Source organism: Terrapene carolina, unplaced genomic scaffold, assembly GCF_002925995.2.
Source record: "Terrapene carolina triunguis isolate 2854851 unplaced genomic scaffold, T_m_triunguis-2.0 Scaffold789, whole genome shotgun sequence".
Lineage (NCBI taxonomy): Eukaryota > Metazoa > Chordata > Testudines > Emydidae > Terrapene > Terrapene triunguis.
The window spans coordinates 1886832-1905227 of NW_020665140.1; the positions used below are offsets into that span (position 1 = coordinate 1886832).

The 18396-nt window shown below is 43.5% G+C and overlaps 1 protein-coding gene across 4 annotated transcripts in view; it reads right to left on the bottom strand.

The window, feature by feature from the left end:
* Positions 1–18396, bottom strand: part of BMPR1B (bone morphogenetic protein receptor type 1B) — a 388242-nt gene that overhangs the window by 34965 nt on the left and 334881 nt on the right. For all 4 annotated transcript variants that reach the window (XM_026660518.1, XM_026660517.1, XM_029913667.1 and 1 more), the window contains one exon: positions 1546–1705. In XM_026660518.1, the coding sequence (XP_026516303.1) occupies positions 1546–1705 (160 nt within the window). The remainder of the gene's footprint in view (positions 1–1545; positions 1706–18396) is intronic.

Sequence of the window (18396 nt, forward strand, 5' to 3'; positions counted from 1 at the left end):
AGTCCCCATGTAGACAGCACTAGATCGATGGAAGAATTCTTCTGTTGATCTAGCTGCTGCCTCTTAGGGAAATGGGTTACCTATAGTGACAGGAGAACCCCTTCCATTGAGATAGGTAGTGCCTACTCTGAAATGCGACAGCGGCATATCTGCTGCCACTGTAGTGTTTTAAGTATAGACGAACCCTCAGAAACTTCACATTACACTGCTAATGAGTGTGAGCTTGGTGGCAGGTTCTGTTTCTAGCGCATGGGGATGCTCACACCAGCCAACTGAATGTTTCCAAAGTGGACACCTTTGTGTTTTCTTATTTTCTAATCAGCTGCAACTTTTTAGCTACTGCTTTACAAGTCCTCTGCTGTGAAAGCTGGCATGTGTAAAAACAGTGGCTCTCCTTAGACATGAACAGGAAATGGCTGATTCACACAGCAGAGAACTTGCAAACTCGTAGCCAAGTGTGGAGTTTTAAACCTTAAAACAAAATACCATGCAATAGAGGTTAAATGCTGCTTCATCGAGACAGAGCGCTAAGACTTGGAGGAGGAGCTGAAAGGGGACAGAAAAATACTATCCAGGGCTCTTATCAAAGCTTTGGCACTTTTAAATTTGACAAGTCTTGAAACTGCAGGCTGTGCAGAATAGTGTTGAACTGAGAAGCAACTGTTTTTAAAACACCCCCTCCAAATCTCTATCAACAGCTTGAACAACCTTGGAGATTCCTCCCATCCTGTTCTTTTATAACACTTTGCCTTGAAACGTAGTCCAGTGGTATTAAAATATCAGACTCCCTGTAACCTCATCAGATTGAACTGCATACTCAACTGGAATGTCCAGTCACAGTAATATACCTATGTCCCAGTTCTATAGTTATTGCATACCCAGTATTCCACTGGACTTCGATGAGAGCATAAAAACTGTAGGAACTTAACATTAAATAGCAAAATCTTCAGTATTCCACATTCCTTACAGAAGCAGCACTGAGTTCCACATATACAGGGAAAAGAGAATAACAGAGTTGAAATTCACCACACCAATCTGAGAGCAGCATTTTCCCCTCATGTTGCTACAAGAAAGGCTAATCACATATACATCTCAGGCTACATTGTGCCATTATTTAGCCACTAACCACCATTAACCCTCCAAAGAGGCAATTACACTACTCCAGGAGAAGCACAATTTCTTTAACGCTGGTCCTTATGCACAGGGGAAGAGCAATTTGCTCCATCCATACTAAGCTATGGCTTGTACTTTTTGATAACTTTTTGTTCAACTATGTTTCATATGCAAATTATTAAGATAAGTATTGGCCTAAATTTTCAAACTTGAATGCATCAAGTTAAGCTCCTAAAATCTATATTTAGGCACCTACACAAAAATGGTCTGATTTATAGAGCGCCCACCACTACCATTTAATTTAACACTGATTGTATTAAAGGTGCCTAAACAGATTGAGATGCCTAACTTGAGGCACCCAAGTTTTAAAATGTTGATTATTGTACATAACCTTCCCCCCAAAATATCTGAAATACTACTTGTCCCATCAACCTGCAGGTGCTGTCGACTGAGTCCTCTGGACAGTGGTGATTGCAGTGACACTGCAGTGGCTTCTGGGGAGGAGCAGGTGCCGTACTCTCACCATCTTCCTTTCTGTTCTCCAAGTTCAATTGTCCAGAACTCCGCAAATACGGTTTGTCTAGACCATTGGCTACAAAAGAAAGAAGAAATGTAAGTTTCCAGGTGGGGTGTGTGTGTGAAAGACTCTGAACAAGTCTTAATTTTTTTTTCTTACTCGCAAAAATTTTAGACAGTTCTTGGTTTTGTATTGGAGATTAAAGTGCAGTTTTAAGATGACTCTAAAAATGTAATTGTGGGGTTTTATGTTTATTGTGCCTCAATGATTCCATATCAAATTTGCTAATTGTATAAATTTTCTAACTGCCATCCATACAACCTCAAGTGGGGGCTGAGAATCAAACCGTTCCCCCCGCCTCCTCCCCCTGCTTTGGTGCATCATTACCGGTACCAGATTCTGTAAGACAAATTCCGTACTTGGTTACACCACTACCTTCAGTGGAATTGCACAGTTGTAACAGAGGGCAAGGTTTGGTCCCGTAATTTTAGTAATAGTTTATTGATGGTGGGTGGATGGAATAGAATCCAGCTCCCTCTCCCAAATTTATGTTGCCTCTTCAATTAAAAAAAACCCTGCTAAAAACAACTTATTTTTGTCACCAAAAGCAAGGACATATTACTTTAAATATACATAGTCTAGTCTATTAAGTAAGAAAATGCCAGTTTTTATATAGTAACTATAGAGTAGGAATGCACTTTAGGATGAACAACTCCAAACCTTACAGAGGTTATTAATCCCTTCTCAAACCAGCAAGCATGAGGTGATTTAGGGCTCTGTCTTTTTGGAAGGGGGGGGGGTTCAAAGGATTTTCTCTTTTTCAGTACTACTCACGCAGCACTTAAAACTAACATATACTTAGAATTTCAGTGTTAAGGACAAAAAAATTAGCTCGGCATTAAAACCAGCATTGGTAGTTTCTTACTTTTAATTTTCTCCCTCCTCCCCCGCCTGTAATCTCTTTCAAGTGTCATCTGGAGCCAACTCTCTCAACCTGTGGAGCTTAGACAGCATTTGGATAAACCCCCCACATTCTTGTCTTACTTTTTTATTTACAATCTTTAAAAACCATTTGCATACTTTTGATTCCCGGTCTGTTTCTCCAGATCCAACCAAACACTTTTTCTCATGCCTCCAGCAGGTCTGCAGGGAATGAGCATAGTTTCCTCTGCAGTGACTATTCCTTACCACTTTGGGAAGCCCTGATGCAACTGAGGATAGGACAGGGAGACTAGCTTTCCTCCTCTGCTCCCTCCACTGTTGTGGAGTTGCTGGGCAGAAAAAAACTGAAGAGGAAGCAGAGGAGGGGTGGCAGAAAGCAGCTGCCTCAGCACTTTAATGGCGAGGAGGTGACAGGGATAGAATGGGATGGCAGAGGCTGGAGGGGTAAAAGGGTAAAGGGACAGGAACCATAGGGCTATCCTCCTCAACCTTTTCCCCCGTTAGGCCCAGTCTCCTCCTGGGACTCACAGGGCGCTTTCAGGTTTCAGACTGGATCAATCTCTCTGCACCTGGCTAAACTCTGCACAAAGAGCTTATCTTTCCCATCTGAATGAAACCTGTCCAGATAACAGCTACGATGGCTGTACAAGCTTTAGTGTTCTCCTCATTCATTAATGGGTGATATAAATGAACATAATCTTCAGCAAACTGGGAAAAAGGGTTCTCAGCTCATAAGCTTTGATAAAAGTGTGACCTGATGGTGAAATGCCTGAGAACCACTGATCTAGAGAGAAAACTTAGATTTGGGGAGCCTATAGCCCTCCCATTCCAATTTCACCTCAACGGACTATAGCAGAAAATATCAAACTATCCCCATCATGAAAAACATTTGAATACAACCACCAATGTAATGCATGTGAAATATAAACAAAAGCCCACAGAATGTACATTAAAAGGCACATGGAATATACATTAATGGCCTGATCTTGGAAGGTGCTCAATAGCCTCACATCCCACTGAACCCCATGACAGCTTTGAGTACTCAGCACTGCTGAAAGTCAAACGAAAGCTCATTGTGAAGTATCCATAACATAAAACATTTGCATTTGGTGCACAATACACCTGGCTTCCCCAGAGTCCCGTAGCTGCTTTTTTTTTTTTTTTTTTTTAAATCTTAGCAAAATCAGAAATTAAAACCAATTTACACAAGGAATTCATTGCATCTGATGTATTTTCTACTTTCCCATAGCTATGATTAGTATTAAGTATTTTCTTTTTTAAATAAATTATATTTGCATTATGATCTGCTTCTATTTCTCTAAAAGTGTCATTTGTATTTATCATATTTTAAATCCAGCCTATATGCAACAAATTAACATCAATAAATGTTCCCTTTGTGGGTCACTGGAACACAGATTTTTAAACTAAGTCCTCTTTCAACAAGCAGTCACAAAGCAGGTTTTCTGACTATATTACATTGTTATTTGTGGATAAGAACTGAACTTTTAAAATGTTCCAGTCAAATATTTTCAGACAGCTGGCTCATGGGGCAGGAAATCTAAATAAAAATATTAATAGTAATACTGAGTGAAAACACTAGGCTCTGATTTAATCATGACATTTTCTGGATTTATCTACTAGCCAGCCAGAGCTTTTCTATGGCAAAAATGACAAAATGGTAACATTCTAAGTCTAACATAAATAATGGGTCTGGAACAATTAAATATCATAGTATGTCTCTGAAGCTATCAAATTTAGACAAGTAAATGCCTTCTTCTCTATAAATGCAACCTGATGTCTTTCCTTTTCTCTCAGCAGAGACTGATGTGCAGACAGCAATACAGAGTGACATCAGTCAATTTTGATCTAGAACAACTACTCTCAGTGAATCCAGCAACTACCTAATGAATTAATTTAGGTCTCAAGAAATATAACACAAGACTTCTAACTTTTCTAAATCCTGCACTTGCCCATTCACTTACTAAATTATTTTTCAATTTCATTGTTATAAAATGTCTATTTTTATTAAAATATGAAAAATCACATAATACCTATACTGCATGCACTGTAGAATGATTACATCTGAACAGACCAAAATTACAGCACTGAAATGATTGTTTTATGGGAAAGGGAAATTGTTAACTGCTAACTCACTGTACTTTACAGTCAGTCATCAGATAAAAGAATTCCCACCCTTTTTTTTGCGTGTGGCAAATAATCAGCTATGACAATGCAGCTCTTAAAGGAAGTTGTAATAAAGTATGCCTCAACACAGCCTGATATACTGCATAAAAAAGTAAAAAGGTAACAGTAAAACCACAGTATTGCTGATGAGATGTTATTGGTGATGATAATATACTGAAGAAGAAAAACAGAATGACGAACAGGTTTCCATCATCCTATACTCACTGTTGCCAAAAAACTGAAAAAAGGTCAGGTTAAGTACCGCACATTTTTATTAAAAAACTGAGTAAATTAAATTTGGTATGAAGAAAAATAATCCTCCCTTTCAATAATATGATGCAGTATTATGAAGACCAAAGTTAAGGTTGTAATGCATTTTACTTGACAATTAATTTAATTTGGTATACATCTGATGGAATATTGATATGCTGGAATGTCAGTGGAAATGTAATATGTTTGGGATTATGTTGTATGACATTTTGTTTTCTAGGCTTATTTGGCTGTGCTGTTCACAAGTTCTTGCAGTCCTTACTCAGGCAAAATTCCTACTGAAGTCATCAATTTTGGATTTCTCTCTCTTTGCATAGATCAAATTTTATCAAAAAAAGTCATGACACAAATATTGTTTGTGGCGTTGTAGCTGTGTTGGTCCCAGGATATGAGACAGACAAGGGGGGGTGAGGTAATATCTTTTATTGGCCCAACTTCTGTTGGTGGAAGGGACAAGCTTTCGAGCTGCACAGAACTCTTTCTCAAATCTGGAGAAAGTAACCAGAGTGTCACAGCTAAATACAAGGTGGGACAGATTGTTAGTCATAAGATATTTACACATGTTGTAGGAAATCACTTAAGATGAAGTGGCATTTAACACCTCTTCAGTCATAGGACAAAGGAGGGTTAGTAGGCAACAAGGTATGTTACAATTTGTTGTCATGAGGCAGAAAACCAGCATCTCTGTGAAGTCAATGGCTTTTAAGGTACAGCAGAATTACGAATTTAAATTCCCAGACTCGTCTTTTGAAGGTGCTGTGCAGGTTCCTCTGAGGATGAGAACTGAAAGGTCAGATATGGAAAGATTGCTTTATGAAGTGTTTGCCCATGGGTGATCTGGTGTTTCTGTGAGTTCATCCGAGAGCATAGTGATTTGTCTGATTTCACCCATAGAGTTGTTGTTGGGGCATTTGATGCACTGTATGAGGTACACCACATGTTGTGATAGGCATCTGTAGGACCCATGGATCTTGAAAGGCATGTTGGGGTGTATTGTAGCAGTGGAGATGTCTCTGTAGGTTTTGCATTGTTATTCTGGAAGTGATGATCTGTGGCAACGGAAGTGAGCTACCACGACTGAGAATACCCTTGGTGCTGTTGCAAGGCCAAAGGGGAGCACACTGTGCTGACAGTGATTCATACCTATAGTGAACCTCAGGCATCTTCTGTCTGAGGGATGGATGTCTATGTGGAAATAGGCATCCTTCATATCAAGAGCTGTGAACTAGTAGTTTTTGTTCAGTGAGGGAATTAAGTAAGTCATGGTGACCGTCCTGAATCTCCATCTGTGGATAAAGACATTGAGCTGTCTGAGATCTAAGATGGGTCTCCATCTTCCCTTCTTTTTGAGGATGAGGAAATATTTTGAGTGAAAACCCTTTCCCCAGCGTTAAAGAGGCACTGGATCTGTGGCTCCCTGGTGAAGGAGGGATTCTATTTTGTGAATGAGCAACCTCTCATGACAGTGGTCCCTGAAAAGGGATGGGGAAGGGAGTTTTGGAAGGGGAAGAGAGAGGAACTCTATGGTGTTGCCAATATGAACGATGTTGAGAACCCATTTGTCTATTTCAGAGTGGTAGCCGTGTTAGTGTGTATCAGCAAAAACAACGAAGAGTTGCTCAGGTATAGATCTTGCCTACTTCCAACTTAAATTGAATTGGCTCGTTAGCACTGACCCCCTCACTTGGTAAGGCAACTCTCATCTTTTCATATGCTGTGTATTTATACCTCCCTACTGTATGTTCCACTCCATGCATCTGATGAAGTGGGTTTTAGCCTACGAAAGCTTATGCCCAAATAAATTTGTTAGTCTCTAAAGTGCCACAAGGACTCCTCATTTGTCTATTATCATTTTCCAAGCTTGGGAGAAATGAGCTAGATGGGCACCAAATTGTGTATTAAAATTTTGAGTAAAGGGACACGAAATCTGGAATGATTCGCAGATCTCTAAGGCCCAGTCAAAAGTGTTCACTAGCAGGAGGCTGAGGTTGGAAAGAGGAAGACAGGGGGAATATTGTACTTGCTCCACTGCACCCTCTGTCATTTCAGTGGTGGCTCATAGCCCGTCAGATGATTAAGAGTTGCAGTGCTGGTCATTGTTTATATCGTTGGGGCCTGTGGAATTTACTCCTTGGTGCTCAGGTGTAGATCTCCAGTGAGTGGAGGGTTGTCCTTGAGTCCTTCAATGAGTGTAACGAATCATTCGACTTCACACTGAACTGATTGGAGGATTTGCCCTTTGAAGGGAGCACGGTACATTGGACTTCCCTGGGGAATCCGGAGGACTGAAGCTGTAACACTGTAGGCATGCCAATAGTCTTCACCATCCATCAGGTGTCCGTGATATCTCCATCCATTGAAGGTTGGAGGGATGATATGGCAATCCGTTCACCTTCCTCAATAAGTGCTTGGAACTGCGCTCTATTCTCCTGTGGGAGATTGTCAGTGAATTCCATGAATATGGAATAATTAACAAAATCGTATTTAGACATTAATACTCTGACAATTTGCTATGTGGCACCGCAGTAAAGTTGAAGTAAAAATATTCCAAACAGATCCAAATGTTTACCTTCCTTATCAGAAGGGGTGGAAGTTGCTATCTTCTTTCAGTGACTGCTTGGACTATTAAGGAGTTTGGGACAAGGTGTATAAATAAATTCTGATCCTGTTGCTGGTACAAAGTATTTCTTTTCTATCCCTTTTGGAGTGGGAGTGCATGTGGCTGGGGCATGCCAGACCACCTTGGAGGATTCTAAGATGGCTTCATTAATGGGGAGTGTCACCCTGACACTCCACAGAATGCTGAGGAATTTGGAGTGTCTCTTGCATTTTCTCCATGTGTCAGTGATCTTCCTTAACAGGACTTGGAATTACTTGCAAATACTTGCAGACAAGGCAAGGCCATACAATCGCTCATCAGGGGATGAGGATCACAGCCTCATCAGAACTATCTGTCTGTTCTTCTCATCCATTTATTCCTGAGGGGGTTCAGGTTCCTCTACTCAATGGGATTGCACCAACTCAGGATAACACATCTACAGGTACCAAGGTCTCAGAATAATGCTAGTCACAGAAGCTGAGTAATGGATGAGGCAGCCCCTATAGCATGAGGTACCACTGGTCCCAAGAGGGGTATGTTGTCTTATAAAAATGGGAGAGAACCCAATAGTCTCTGGATCCTCTAGCTGGGCAAACTTCCTGCCTTGGCAGAGGTAGTGATACTCTCTCACTAATGTCAGATCCATCCAAGGAGCAAAAAGTTGGTTCCAATTCCACAGCCAGTGCCATTGGTACCATGAATCTTGAGATACCATGGCTAGTGGAAGATACTGGAAAGTAACTCTCTCTTTCACATCCTCCCTGGACTGGGGGTGTTATGATCTCTCTTGTGAGGACTGGATCCAAGAGGATGGCAGACTCCAGATCTGGGAGGAGGAGGATATCCTCAGTGGCAATGTATTTCTACCCAGCCATGGTGAGGTGCGGAGGTTCTGTCCTTTCATAGCAGTGGAGTTGGCTTGGTTAGAGTTCTCTATCTTGATGATTCCTTATTGCAGTGCGCCAATGCCACTGATGTAGGAGGCACTTGCTGCTTTTCTTTTGTCGGTACCGTGGATGGTCCCACTTGTGCAGATGGTGTTGGTCTTGGAGCACTTTTGCTTTTTGGAGCTGGAAGATTGGTACCGTGCCCCTTGTGTGCTCATGAGCCTCCTATTCCAGGGTGCAGAGTATCACCTGACTTTGATGGTGTCAGGGAAGAGGTCTTCTTCTTGGAGGTGGACCAGGAGGGGGATTTTTCTTATCTCTTATGAAAATGTTTTCTACCCTCTCAATGTTCCCGTGTGGAGGACTCTTCAGCTCTACTCCTATCATCCCCAGAATCAAAAGTCACCGTGCTCGGAAGCATGCTTCTCAGTGCCTCTGTCCATTGCATAGGAGTGTCTGCCCAACCGACTCAGAATGGGGCACCATTCACAAGAAATCTTTGGAGCCTATAGTCATGGGCTTGGTGAGTTCTGCTACCAAAGGATCAACCATTGTTGCACTTAGAACAGATTTTAGTTTCTCTGAGGGAATAGAGGCACTTTAGGTAGTTGTTGCTGACCGGGAAGGGCAGGGTACAGGAGAGAGTGTTTCTGAATCCCAGGATCTTGGGCACACTAGTCACACTGTATTGGGTGAGGGGACGGACCCTCAAGCCCCAAACTTATCCTGACTAGCTAAATACTAAGAAACTATCTAAAACTATCTACAAAGTAGCAAAAAAGGGACTATTCACAATGATTTACAGTAACTCCTTGCTTAATGTTGTAGTTATGTTCCTGAAAAATGCGACTTTAAGCGAAATGATGTTAAGCGAATCCAATTTCCCCATAAGAATTAATGCAAAATGGGGGGGTTAGGTTCCAGGGAAATTTTTTTCACCAGACAAAAAACTATATATTATATAGATATATACACAGTATACATTTTAAGCAATTTAAAACTGTTCACAGCTATGATGATTGTGAAGCTTGGTTGAGGTGGTGAAGTTAGAGGGTGGAAGAGGGAGGGATATTTCCCAGGGAATGCCTTGCTGCTAAATGATGAACTAGCAATCGGCTGAGCCTTAAGGGTTAACACATTGTTGTTAATGTAGTCTCTCACACAAGGCAGCATGAACACGAGGGAGGGGAGACAGCATAGCAGACAGAGACAGACACACACCTTGTGTGTGTGGGGGAGAGGGAGAGATGCACACTGCCCCTTTAAGTAAGCTGACCCACTCTTAAGTGCATTGTCTTTTTAAGTGGATCAGGAAGTTGAGACAGCAGCTGCTGCTCCAAGCTCTCTCTGTCTCTCTCCCTCTGTGTCCTCTCCCTGCTCTATATGGAGAAGGGGTAAGTGGGGGGGGGCAGGAGCGGGGGGAGGTGGACACCCTGACATTAGCCCTCCCACTTCCCCCCCTGCACACCAAGCAGGAGACTCTGGGAGAAGCTCCAAGGCAGAGGGCAGGAGCAGCACATGGCAGAGGGGGGAGGGAGAGCTGAACTGCCGGCAATTGATAGCCTGCAATTGATAGCCTGCTGGGCGGCTGCAGCACAAGGAACTTAGGGGACCGGGAAGCTGATGGGGGGCTGCCGGTCCACCCTGGTTACAAGCCCCCACCTGCTAGCTGCAACGGGCTGCTCTTCCTGCAAGCAGTGGACAAAGCAGGCAGCTGCCAAACGACGTTAGAAGGGAGCATTGCACAACTTTAAACGAGCATGTTCCCTAATTGATCAGCAACGTAACAACGAAACAACGTTAACCGGGACAACTTTAAGTGAGGAGTTACTGTACATGTAAAATGTTGAAGAAGGTAGCAAATGCTGCAGACATGGAAAGCCACCGTCTCAGACCATGGGCAATAGAAATGAACTGGAGACGCAGCTGGCCTGCAACGCCCCTTACGCCCTCAGTTTGGAGGAAGAGGAGGAAAAGTGCACAGGCACAGACCTATGGACACTGCTGGCAAAAGTCTTCCGATCTCAGTAGCATGGAGCGCATGTGAACCACAGTGGAATAGCTCTAGAGACCATCACTTGAAGAAGAAGCTGTAGTTATTTCTATTTTCAAGCTGCAAAACCTGATGCCTTTCCCTATGTGTTGGCAGGTCACATAGCAAATTCTGAATGCCACTATCTCCAGATTAAATAAATATCACTGCAAGCAGAGTCCTGAAAACTGTTCTGAACACCAGCAAGTGAAGAAAATATAGACAAGAAACAATGCAACCCGATGCTCTTGCTACTAAACTATGCTTTGATATTTGATCTTAAGGAAACATCAAAGATTGCAACGAGCGCATCACAGCATTTTACTGATGATCATTTCAGATGATGATATACCAATTGGCAGATGCGTTAAGACAATGACATTTGAGAGTAAAAATAATACAGGACCTTGAACCTCTGCTCTTATTCCATACAACTGATAAATCATCATAGCTCCTTGTCCCTATTCCAATTAAAAAGTGACCCAGGACTATCTCACTAGTATCCAGGAGAAAATACTAACTACAACATCAAAATATCAACTGGATTTTTTCCCAAAAAAGCAGAGACTATATCTGCATATTAAAATATAATTATGACATGTATGTGCCAAGCTTACAAAACACTGCGCCGACAAGTGCCACTGCCCTTCCAACTAATTTTGTTTTAGCTGTTCATGGCTAGAACTAAAATACAGTATCAGTTCAGACTGCACCGCAGAGTAACAAGGCCTTTTTGAACCAGATTTATATTTGATACATTTCTTTTTCAGTTCCATGACATGAGTTGTTTCATCTCCCCTCTCCTAAGGACATATTTTCAAATGAATCCCAAGCCAGCTGCAAAATTCATGCATGCAGAATTTAAATACACGCTACCTTAGTTGACACAAATTGTGTCCTCTGTGAGGGCAAGTGGTTATACACATACAGTGGTGAGCTGGAGCCGGTTCCCACCGGTTCGCAGGAACCGGTTGTTAAATTTAGAAGCCCTTTTAGAACCGGTTGTTCCAGGACAACCGGTTCTAAAAGGGCTTTTAAATTTAACAAAAGCTCGGGCAGCTGTCCACCCCATCCCCGGCTCCAGCTCACTTCCCCCTCCTCCTCTGAACGCTCCACCCCCATTCTCCTCCCCCTCCCCTGCTTCCCACGAATCAGATGTTCGCGGGAAGCCTGAAACAAGCAGCAGGCAGGTAAGCTGGGGAGGGGGCGCAAGGAGGGCTCCAGGGAGGCGCGACCCAGTCCGGTTCCGGCCGAGCTGCTCCCTCCGGCCTGGCCCCCTGGCCCTGGCCTGGCCCCCGCCGAGCGCCGCAGCCCGGTCCCGGCCCTGGCCCGGCTCGGGACCTGCGGTGCCGGTCCCGGCCGAGCGGCTCCGACTTGGGCCCCACGGCGCTGGTCCCGGTCCCGGTCGAGCGGCTCCGGCGCGGGCCCCGCAGCACCGGCCCCGGCCCCAGTCCCGGTCCTGGCCGAGCGGCTCCGGCACGGCCTGGCTTCTGCAGCGCCGGCCCCGGTCCCGGTCGAGCGGCTCTGGACCGGCCCGGGTCCCGCGGCGCTGGTCCGGGTCCCGGCCGAGCGGCTCCGGCCCGGCCTGGCTTGGGTCCCGCAGCGCTGGTCCCGGTACCAGCCGATCGGCCCCGGCCCCGGCCGAGCGCACCCAGACCCGGACCCAGCCGAGTGGCTCCAGGCAGCACGGTAAGGTAGCAGGGAGGGGGTGTTGGAAGAGGGCAGGGAAGTTCAGGGGCTTGTGGGCAGGTGGATAGGGGTCAGGCGGTCAGAGGGCAGGGAACAGGGGGATTGAATGGGGGCAAGGGTCCCGGGGGCAGTCAGGAAGGAGTAGGGGTTGGATGGGGGGGTGGGGGGCAGTCGGGGACAGAGAGAAGGGGTGGTTGGATGAGGCAGGGATCCCGGGGGGCCATCAGGAATGCGAGGAGGGGTTGGATGGGGCGGCAGGGGGCAGTCAGGGGACAGGGAAGGGGGGTGGATGGGGCAGGAGTCCCGGGGGGGGCCTCAAGGAACATGGGGGGTTGGATGGGGCAGGAGTCCGGGGGGGGGGACACGACCCCCTCGTGGGGTGAGGAGGAGGGAACCTGTTGTTAATATTTTGGCAGCTCATCACTGTACACATACACTTGACATTACAAATGTACAGGACATTTTTGAAATTCGGCTCTCTGATTAATTCATCCTGAATCTTTCCACAACCCCCTATTCGCCGACAGTCTCACTGCCCCTTCCCGTGGTGACTGAGGTTACAGGTACACTACAGAACTTACGGGGACGCAGCTTCACCAATGCAGCTGTGCCTCTGTAGCACTGCTAGTGCAGACATTCTAAGCTCTCCCGCCTACTTAATTACTGCAGGCTGCACACGCAGTGGTAGCTATGTTGGCAGGAGAAGCACTGCCCACACCGGCACTTAGCTGAGTTTAATGTATGTCACACTGGGGGTGGGTGGGTGGGGAGGGGTGGCTTACTCACACCCCTAGCAACATAACTTATACCGACTTAAGCTGTAAGTGTACATAGCGTGAGTTGGGTGGGTGGATCAGTTCATCTGGCCAGAAAACACCAACACAGTTTGATGAGTTTCAGAGTAGCAGCCATGTTCGTCTGTGTCCGCAAAAAGAACAGGAGTACTTGTGGCACCTTATGCTCAAATAAATTTGTTAGTCTCTAAGGTGCCACAAGTACTCCTGTTCTTTTTACAGTGTGATGAGTTATTTGATGGCAAAGTGATACCCAACGTCCAAAAATCTCATGGACTTCAGCGATGCGCTGAAATTTCCATATGTTGCTGAATTAGCTGCTCAACCATTTGCAAGAATTTTAACTTCTCTGAGGCAAATGCCACCCTGCCAAGTCACCAGGCCAACTAGCAAGTTAGTGTTTTAAGTAACTGAATAACTAACAGTATAAATTAGTGTACTGTTTACCTGCCAAAATGGGGAGTGAATTGAACTGACTACAGCTCCTGTTGGGCTAACCACACACATGCTGAACAGAGATGCTGCTTTTTGACATGCAATAAAAGTCTCATTCTCTTACTACCTCCTACTATAACCATCCTCTGAACTGAGTATGTGGAAACAGCAAGCAAGGAAAAGAATCTTTAAGTACACCTCTAACTCGATATAACGCTGTCCTCGGGAACCAAAAAAAACTTACCGCGTTATAGGTGAAACCGCGTTATATTGAACTTGCTTTGATCCACCGGAGTGTGCAGCCCCTCCCCGCCCCAAGCGCTGCTTTATCGCGTTATATCTGAATTCGTGTTATATCGGGTCGTGTTATATCGAGGTAGAGGTGTAGTCAGTGAGTGCTGAGGTACAAAACGTATCTCTGGCTGAAAAGATGGGTGAATTCAAGAGCAAGTGTCACGGACTTTCTCCGTTTGACAGGAAGCTACTACACATCATGTTTCAACTCTGGGGAAAGCTGCTCTATTACACACCAAAATTAATTGCACACATGAAACAACTATCATCAGTTTTGACCACAGACAGCAGGGGTATAATTTGCTAAAAGTATTCAAGCAGCCTAAAAGCATTTCTGTGTTTGAAAACCATAGTGCATCTGTTCAGTTCGGCTATGCTGGAGTGGAAACACATTCACAGCCCTGCATCTTCTGACAATAACATCAAGGAATCAACTGGCCCTTCTGGCAGACTGCCATGGTTTGGGTTCTGGCTTTATTCAGTGGAAGAAGCTGTATCAACTGTCTGCTTCCCAGATTTTTTTTTTAAATTAATGCAAGCAAGTCTTTTGAGGTATAGAGTATAGCAGCATTTTCACCCCCTGATATTAAGAAAAAGAAAGCAAGTTACGCAGGGATTAAAAACTTCTAACCAAAAATCAGTCCAGACACAATGAAACTCTACAAATCTTGATAGATGCCTACTTGACTTCGTGCAAAAGAAAATCCTAGGACTGCGCAGCAAAAGTCAGGTCTGAATGTTCTATGTTCACGCTGACTCCCCATTCTGCTGTATTTACATGAGTAGATCTTTCACGGATATCAATTCAGTCTCTCACTTCATTAAAAAAAATTAAAATAGCCTGGTCTTTTTCACTTTGGTTTTAATCAATTCCTACTAAGAGTCATACTTTGAAATGTTATGAAATAACATTTGTTATCAGTGTTCTACGCACATCTTGCGTTATTACACATATTGGAAGAGAGCAGAATATCAGAGTCAAGGTGTGCATAGCACACTCAGATGAGCCTCACTATTTCATTGATTAAAACACAATCGAAAGCCAGGAGATGTGTGTTCAACTCATCTCTGCCACTGACTCACTGGGTAACTAAGAGCACTCTGTCCCTCAGTTTCCATATCTGGAACATGGGAATAAAGAAGTCTTACTTAATCTTTGTAAGGACTTTGAGGCTTATGGATAAAAAGCAATTTGTAAATTTTGAGTAAGTTTCCTATAATTAGTACTACTACTTAAAAAAGATCATAAACACAAGTTATAAGACTGGTCTATTTTCATTATCCAGCCAAACAGAAATACAAAATAAAAACAGCTTACAGGGAGAAAAAATAAATAAAATTGCAAAATTATCTAAAGTTTAAATAATTTATAGTATTATTATGAAACAGGTTAGCTAACTTTTAATATTTATTTTATTTTCCAGACATATCCCCTTCTCCTCACATACATTATAATGATAATGTTCCTTTAAAACAGAAACCATTGTTAAATTCACCTGTTACTATGGCTAAATATAACAATTCCAAACACTATAAAGCATCAACAAAATACAAACTACCACGGCACTGCGACAGCTAATAATTACTATTAATAAATCCTTTCATATTATAAAGGTTTTTAAATTTACAGAAACAGATGAATGAAAAAGCAAGTTTTGAGGAACAAAGACAAAAATATTTCATTTTTTTGCCAACCTGAGTTCCAGTTATGATGTCTTTTAAAAATCTCTCTCACCTGGACTCTTCTGTACCAGAATGTGAAAGGCATAATTTCCTGTGATTTTTACAATACTCTTTCTTTAAACTGATCTCACTCCTTTTTCATAAATAGTGCTAATGAAAGTGTGGATGGATAACCTTGTTACTGAATGCTTATGAATTCTTAGTGGTCTGACATATATCCTAAGATAATACACCAAAATTCAAAATGAAGGTCATTTGAACTCTCAGAAATACTTCACCACAGAACTAACAGATTTGGATTCTGAAAAGAGTCTGCATTTAAAATATTTAAGATCTTATTGATATAATTCTCGTTAGGAAAGTTCACAGAGGAACTACAGAGAAAGTTGTAAGAATAGATGTATAATAAGTACCAGTCTATCCTTTGCCCCATGGGATAGCTCTGCATCTGCACGCCTCTTAAACTAAGCTGCATTCTCTAATCATGTGTTTCCCTGTTTGACCTTTTGTCAAAAACCACTGAACTTTTTTCAAAAAGCGGCCAAACTCTGAAAACCTCTTTAGAATTCAGCTGAAACCATTCTTTTTTTTTTTAAAAGAGCTTTGTAAGAGAAAAAGCTGACCCTTTTACTTACATTCAATTTCCGTACGCTTGTTATATCAATGCCAGATTCCCCCTGGATGAGAGTCATGTGAGGAGGCACAGAGCTGCTAGGGGGTTCCACTAACAAAACACAGCACCGTACGCTGGGCTAATCCTGCACCTGTGATGAGTTATTCAGCAGCTAAAAAATGAAGTCCAGACGGTGATTGCCTAATACAGCGCAGCTGTTTTTCTCAGTACTCTCTTTGATTGTAAGCTAGCAAGCAATATTATTCCAGCCAGGCACAAAGCTATACTCAGAATATATAGCATATGACAGTAGAAAGGTGAAAGAAAAAGAAAACCCCGGAATTAAAAAAAAAAAAAAAAAAAAAAAGATTTCTGACCACTACAGTATTCATTACCATTCCAGATGGTTCAAAGCTGCCTCTGATGTGTGTGTGTGTGAAAAGCTATAGTCCCATTCTATCTCTACAGCTCTTTGCAGTGCCTCTTTTCACACTGGTAAACTACATGTGATACAACATAATTCACTGTTCTCTCTCTCACAGTATTTAACTCCATAGATTTTTCAGTAAAAAGAACAACAATTGCAAGGCATCAAGCTTTCTTCAACTTCTCTTTTATTTACTTTTTGGATAATATTAAAAATGCAAGTTGAAAACAGAGTATGGTTTATTTAATGGTGTGGCATACAATCTGTGAAATTCCTAGAACGGGAACAGCCACAAAAAAGGCCTTCAGGTTGTGAACTAAGACAGATAATACATCACAATATAGTTAGCAAATGACAAAGCTACCTGCAGAAAAAAGATGTAGTGCAGAGGAAAATATAGCGCCTTGCTGAAAAGTACAGACTAGTTAAAGCCTAGGAAGAGACACTAGTTTAGGAGAGGGGTTTCCCTGGCTCTGCACCTATAAATCACTGCATATAATTCTCCAACCTGTGATGTACATTAATAGTTTACAGAGCTTTATAAAAAAATTACAGCTTAATATTCTTCACAGTAAGCCCTAGATATCATTTAGTTGGAAAAAATAGTTCTAATCCTAGAGCAACTATGCCTGGAAACAGATTTACATTGAAAGATCATTTATGTACTGCATCTCTTAAATCCAATAAATAGCTTGTATCCCTGCAAATTAGTCTATAGCTGTATGGCAGCTTCAAGTAATCAACATTTTTCCTGATGATATTCATCTGAGAACATCTGACATTTCACCCACAGCAAATTGCTTACAGCACTTTGCACTTAATTGTTATACTCCACAAAATGACACTCTGATTTCTGCTCCTCAGTATCTAATCTAATCCCAACCTTAGAGTACAATAATTAAAACAATAAACATCTACACATTCAGAAAATGTACGGCTCCCGTCAGTTACCCAGGGGAGCCTTTCCAAAGAAACATTTTAAGCTTATTTCCTTTATGTAATGAATGTTACAGAGTTGCTAGTTTTCCCAAGAGCGAATGCATCACTCTCAACTAAAGCCCATAACCTGGAACCAAAATTTGAGGTTGAAAAACCGTGATATTTCCTCCTCATTGTCTTTGGCTGGCCTGGATCAGGCTTTCTTTTGATGTACTTGGCAATAGCAATGCAGTATTATCAGCACTTGCATCCTCAGTCTGATTCTAATACTTGCATAGGTTTAGCCAAAGTCAGTGGTTCTGGCACGACTCTGTTCTTTCCACTGCATTTTGCAAAATGTTTCCTCATATGGTCTTGCCTTCCCATTCACTTTTTCTTTGCAATTTCTGCATCTAAGGCTCTCTTTACCATCTTCATGAACTTTCTCAACAGAGCCATGAATTAGGTCAAGGGGTCTTCCACCTTTTTTCTCATGCTTAGGGTTACCATATTTAAAAAATAAAAAAAGAGGACACTCCACGGGGCCCTGGCCCCGCCCCTTTCCCACCCCGGCCCCGCCCCAACTCCGCCCCAACTCCGCCCCTCCCCTGAGCACCCCGCATTCCCCCTCCTCCCTCCCAGCCACGCGAAAAAGGCTGCCCGGCAAACTGTGAAGCCGGTAGCGCTCGGGCTTTGGGCAGCCCCCATGCCTCCGGACCCTGCGCCCCCGGCCGGGCACTTCCCCTCCTGGGCTCCGGCGGCTGCTGTGCTCCCTGAACTCCTGGGCTCTGTAAGCGCCGAGTTGCCAAGCGCTACCGGCTTCAGGCAGCCCCCGTGCCTCTGGACCCTGCGCCCCCGGAGCCCGGGAGGTGAAGTGCCTGGCCGGGGGCGCAGCGTCCAGAGACATGGGGGCTGCCCGAAGCCGGTAGCGCTCAGGCAGCTCGGCTCTTACAGAGCCCAGGAGTCAGGGAGCACAGCAGCCCCCGGCGCCCGCTCTAA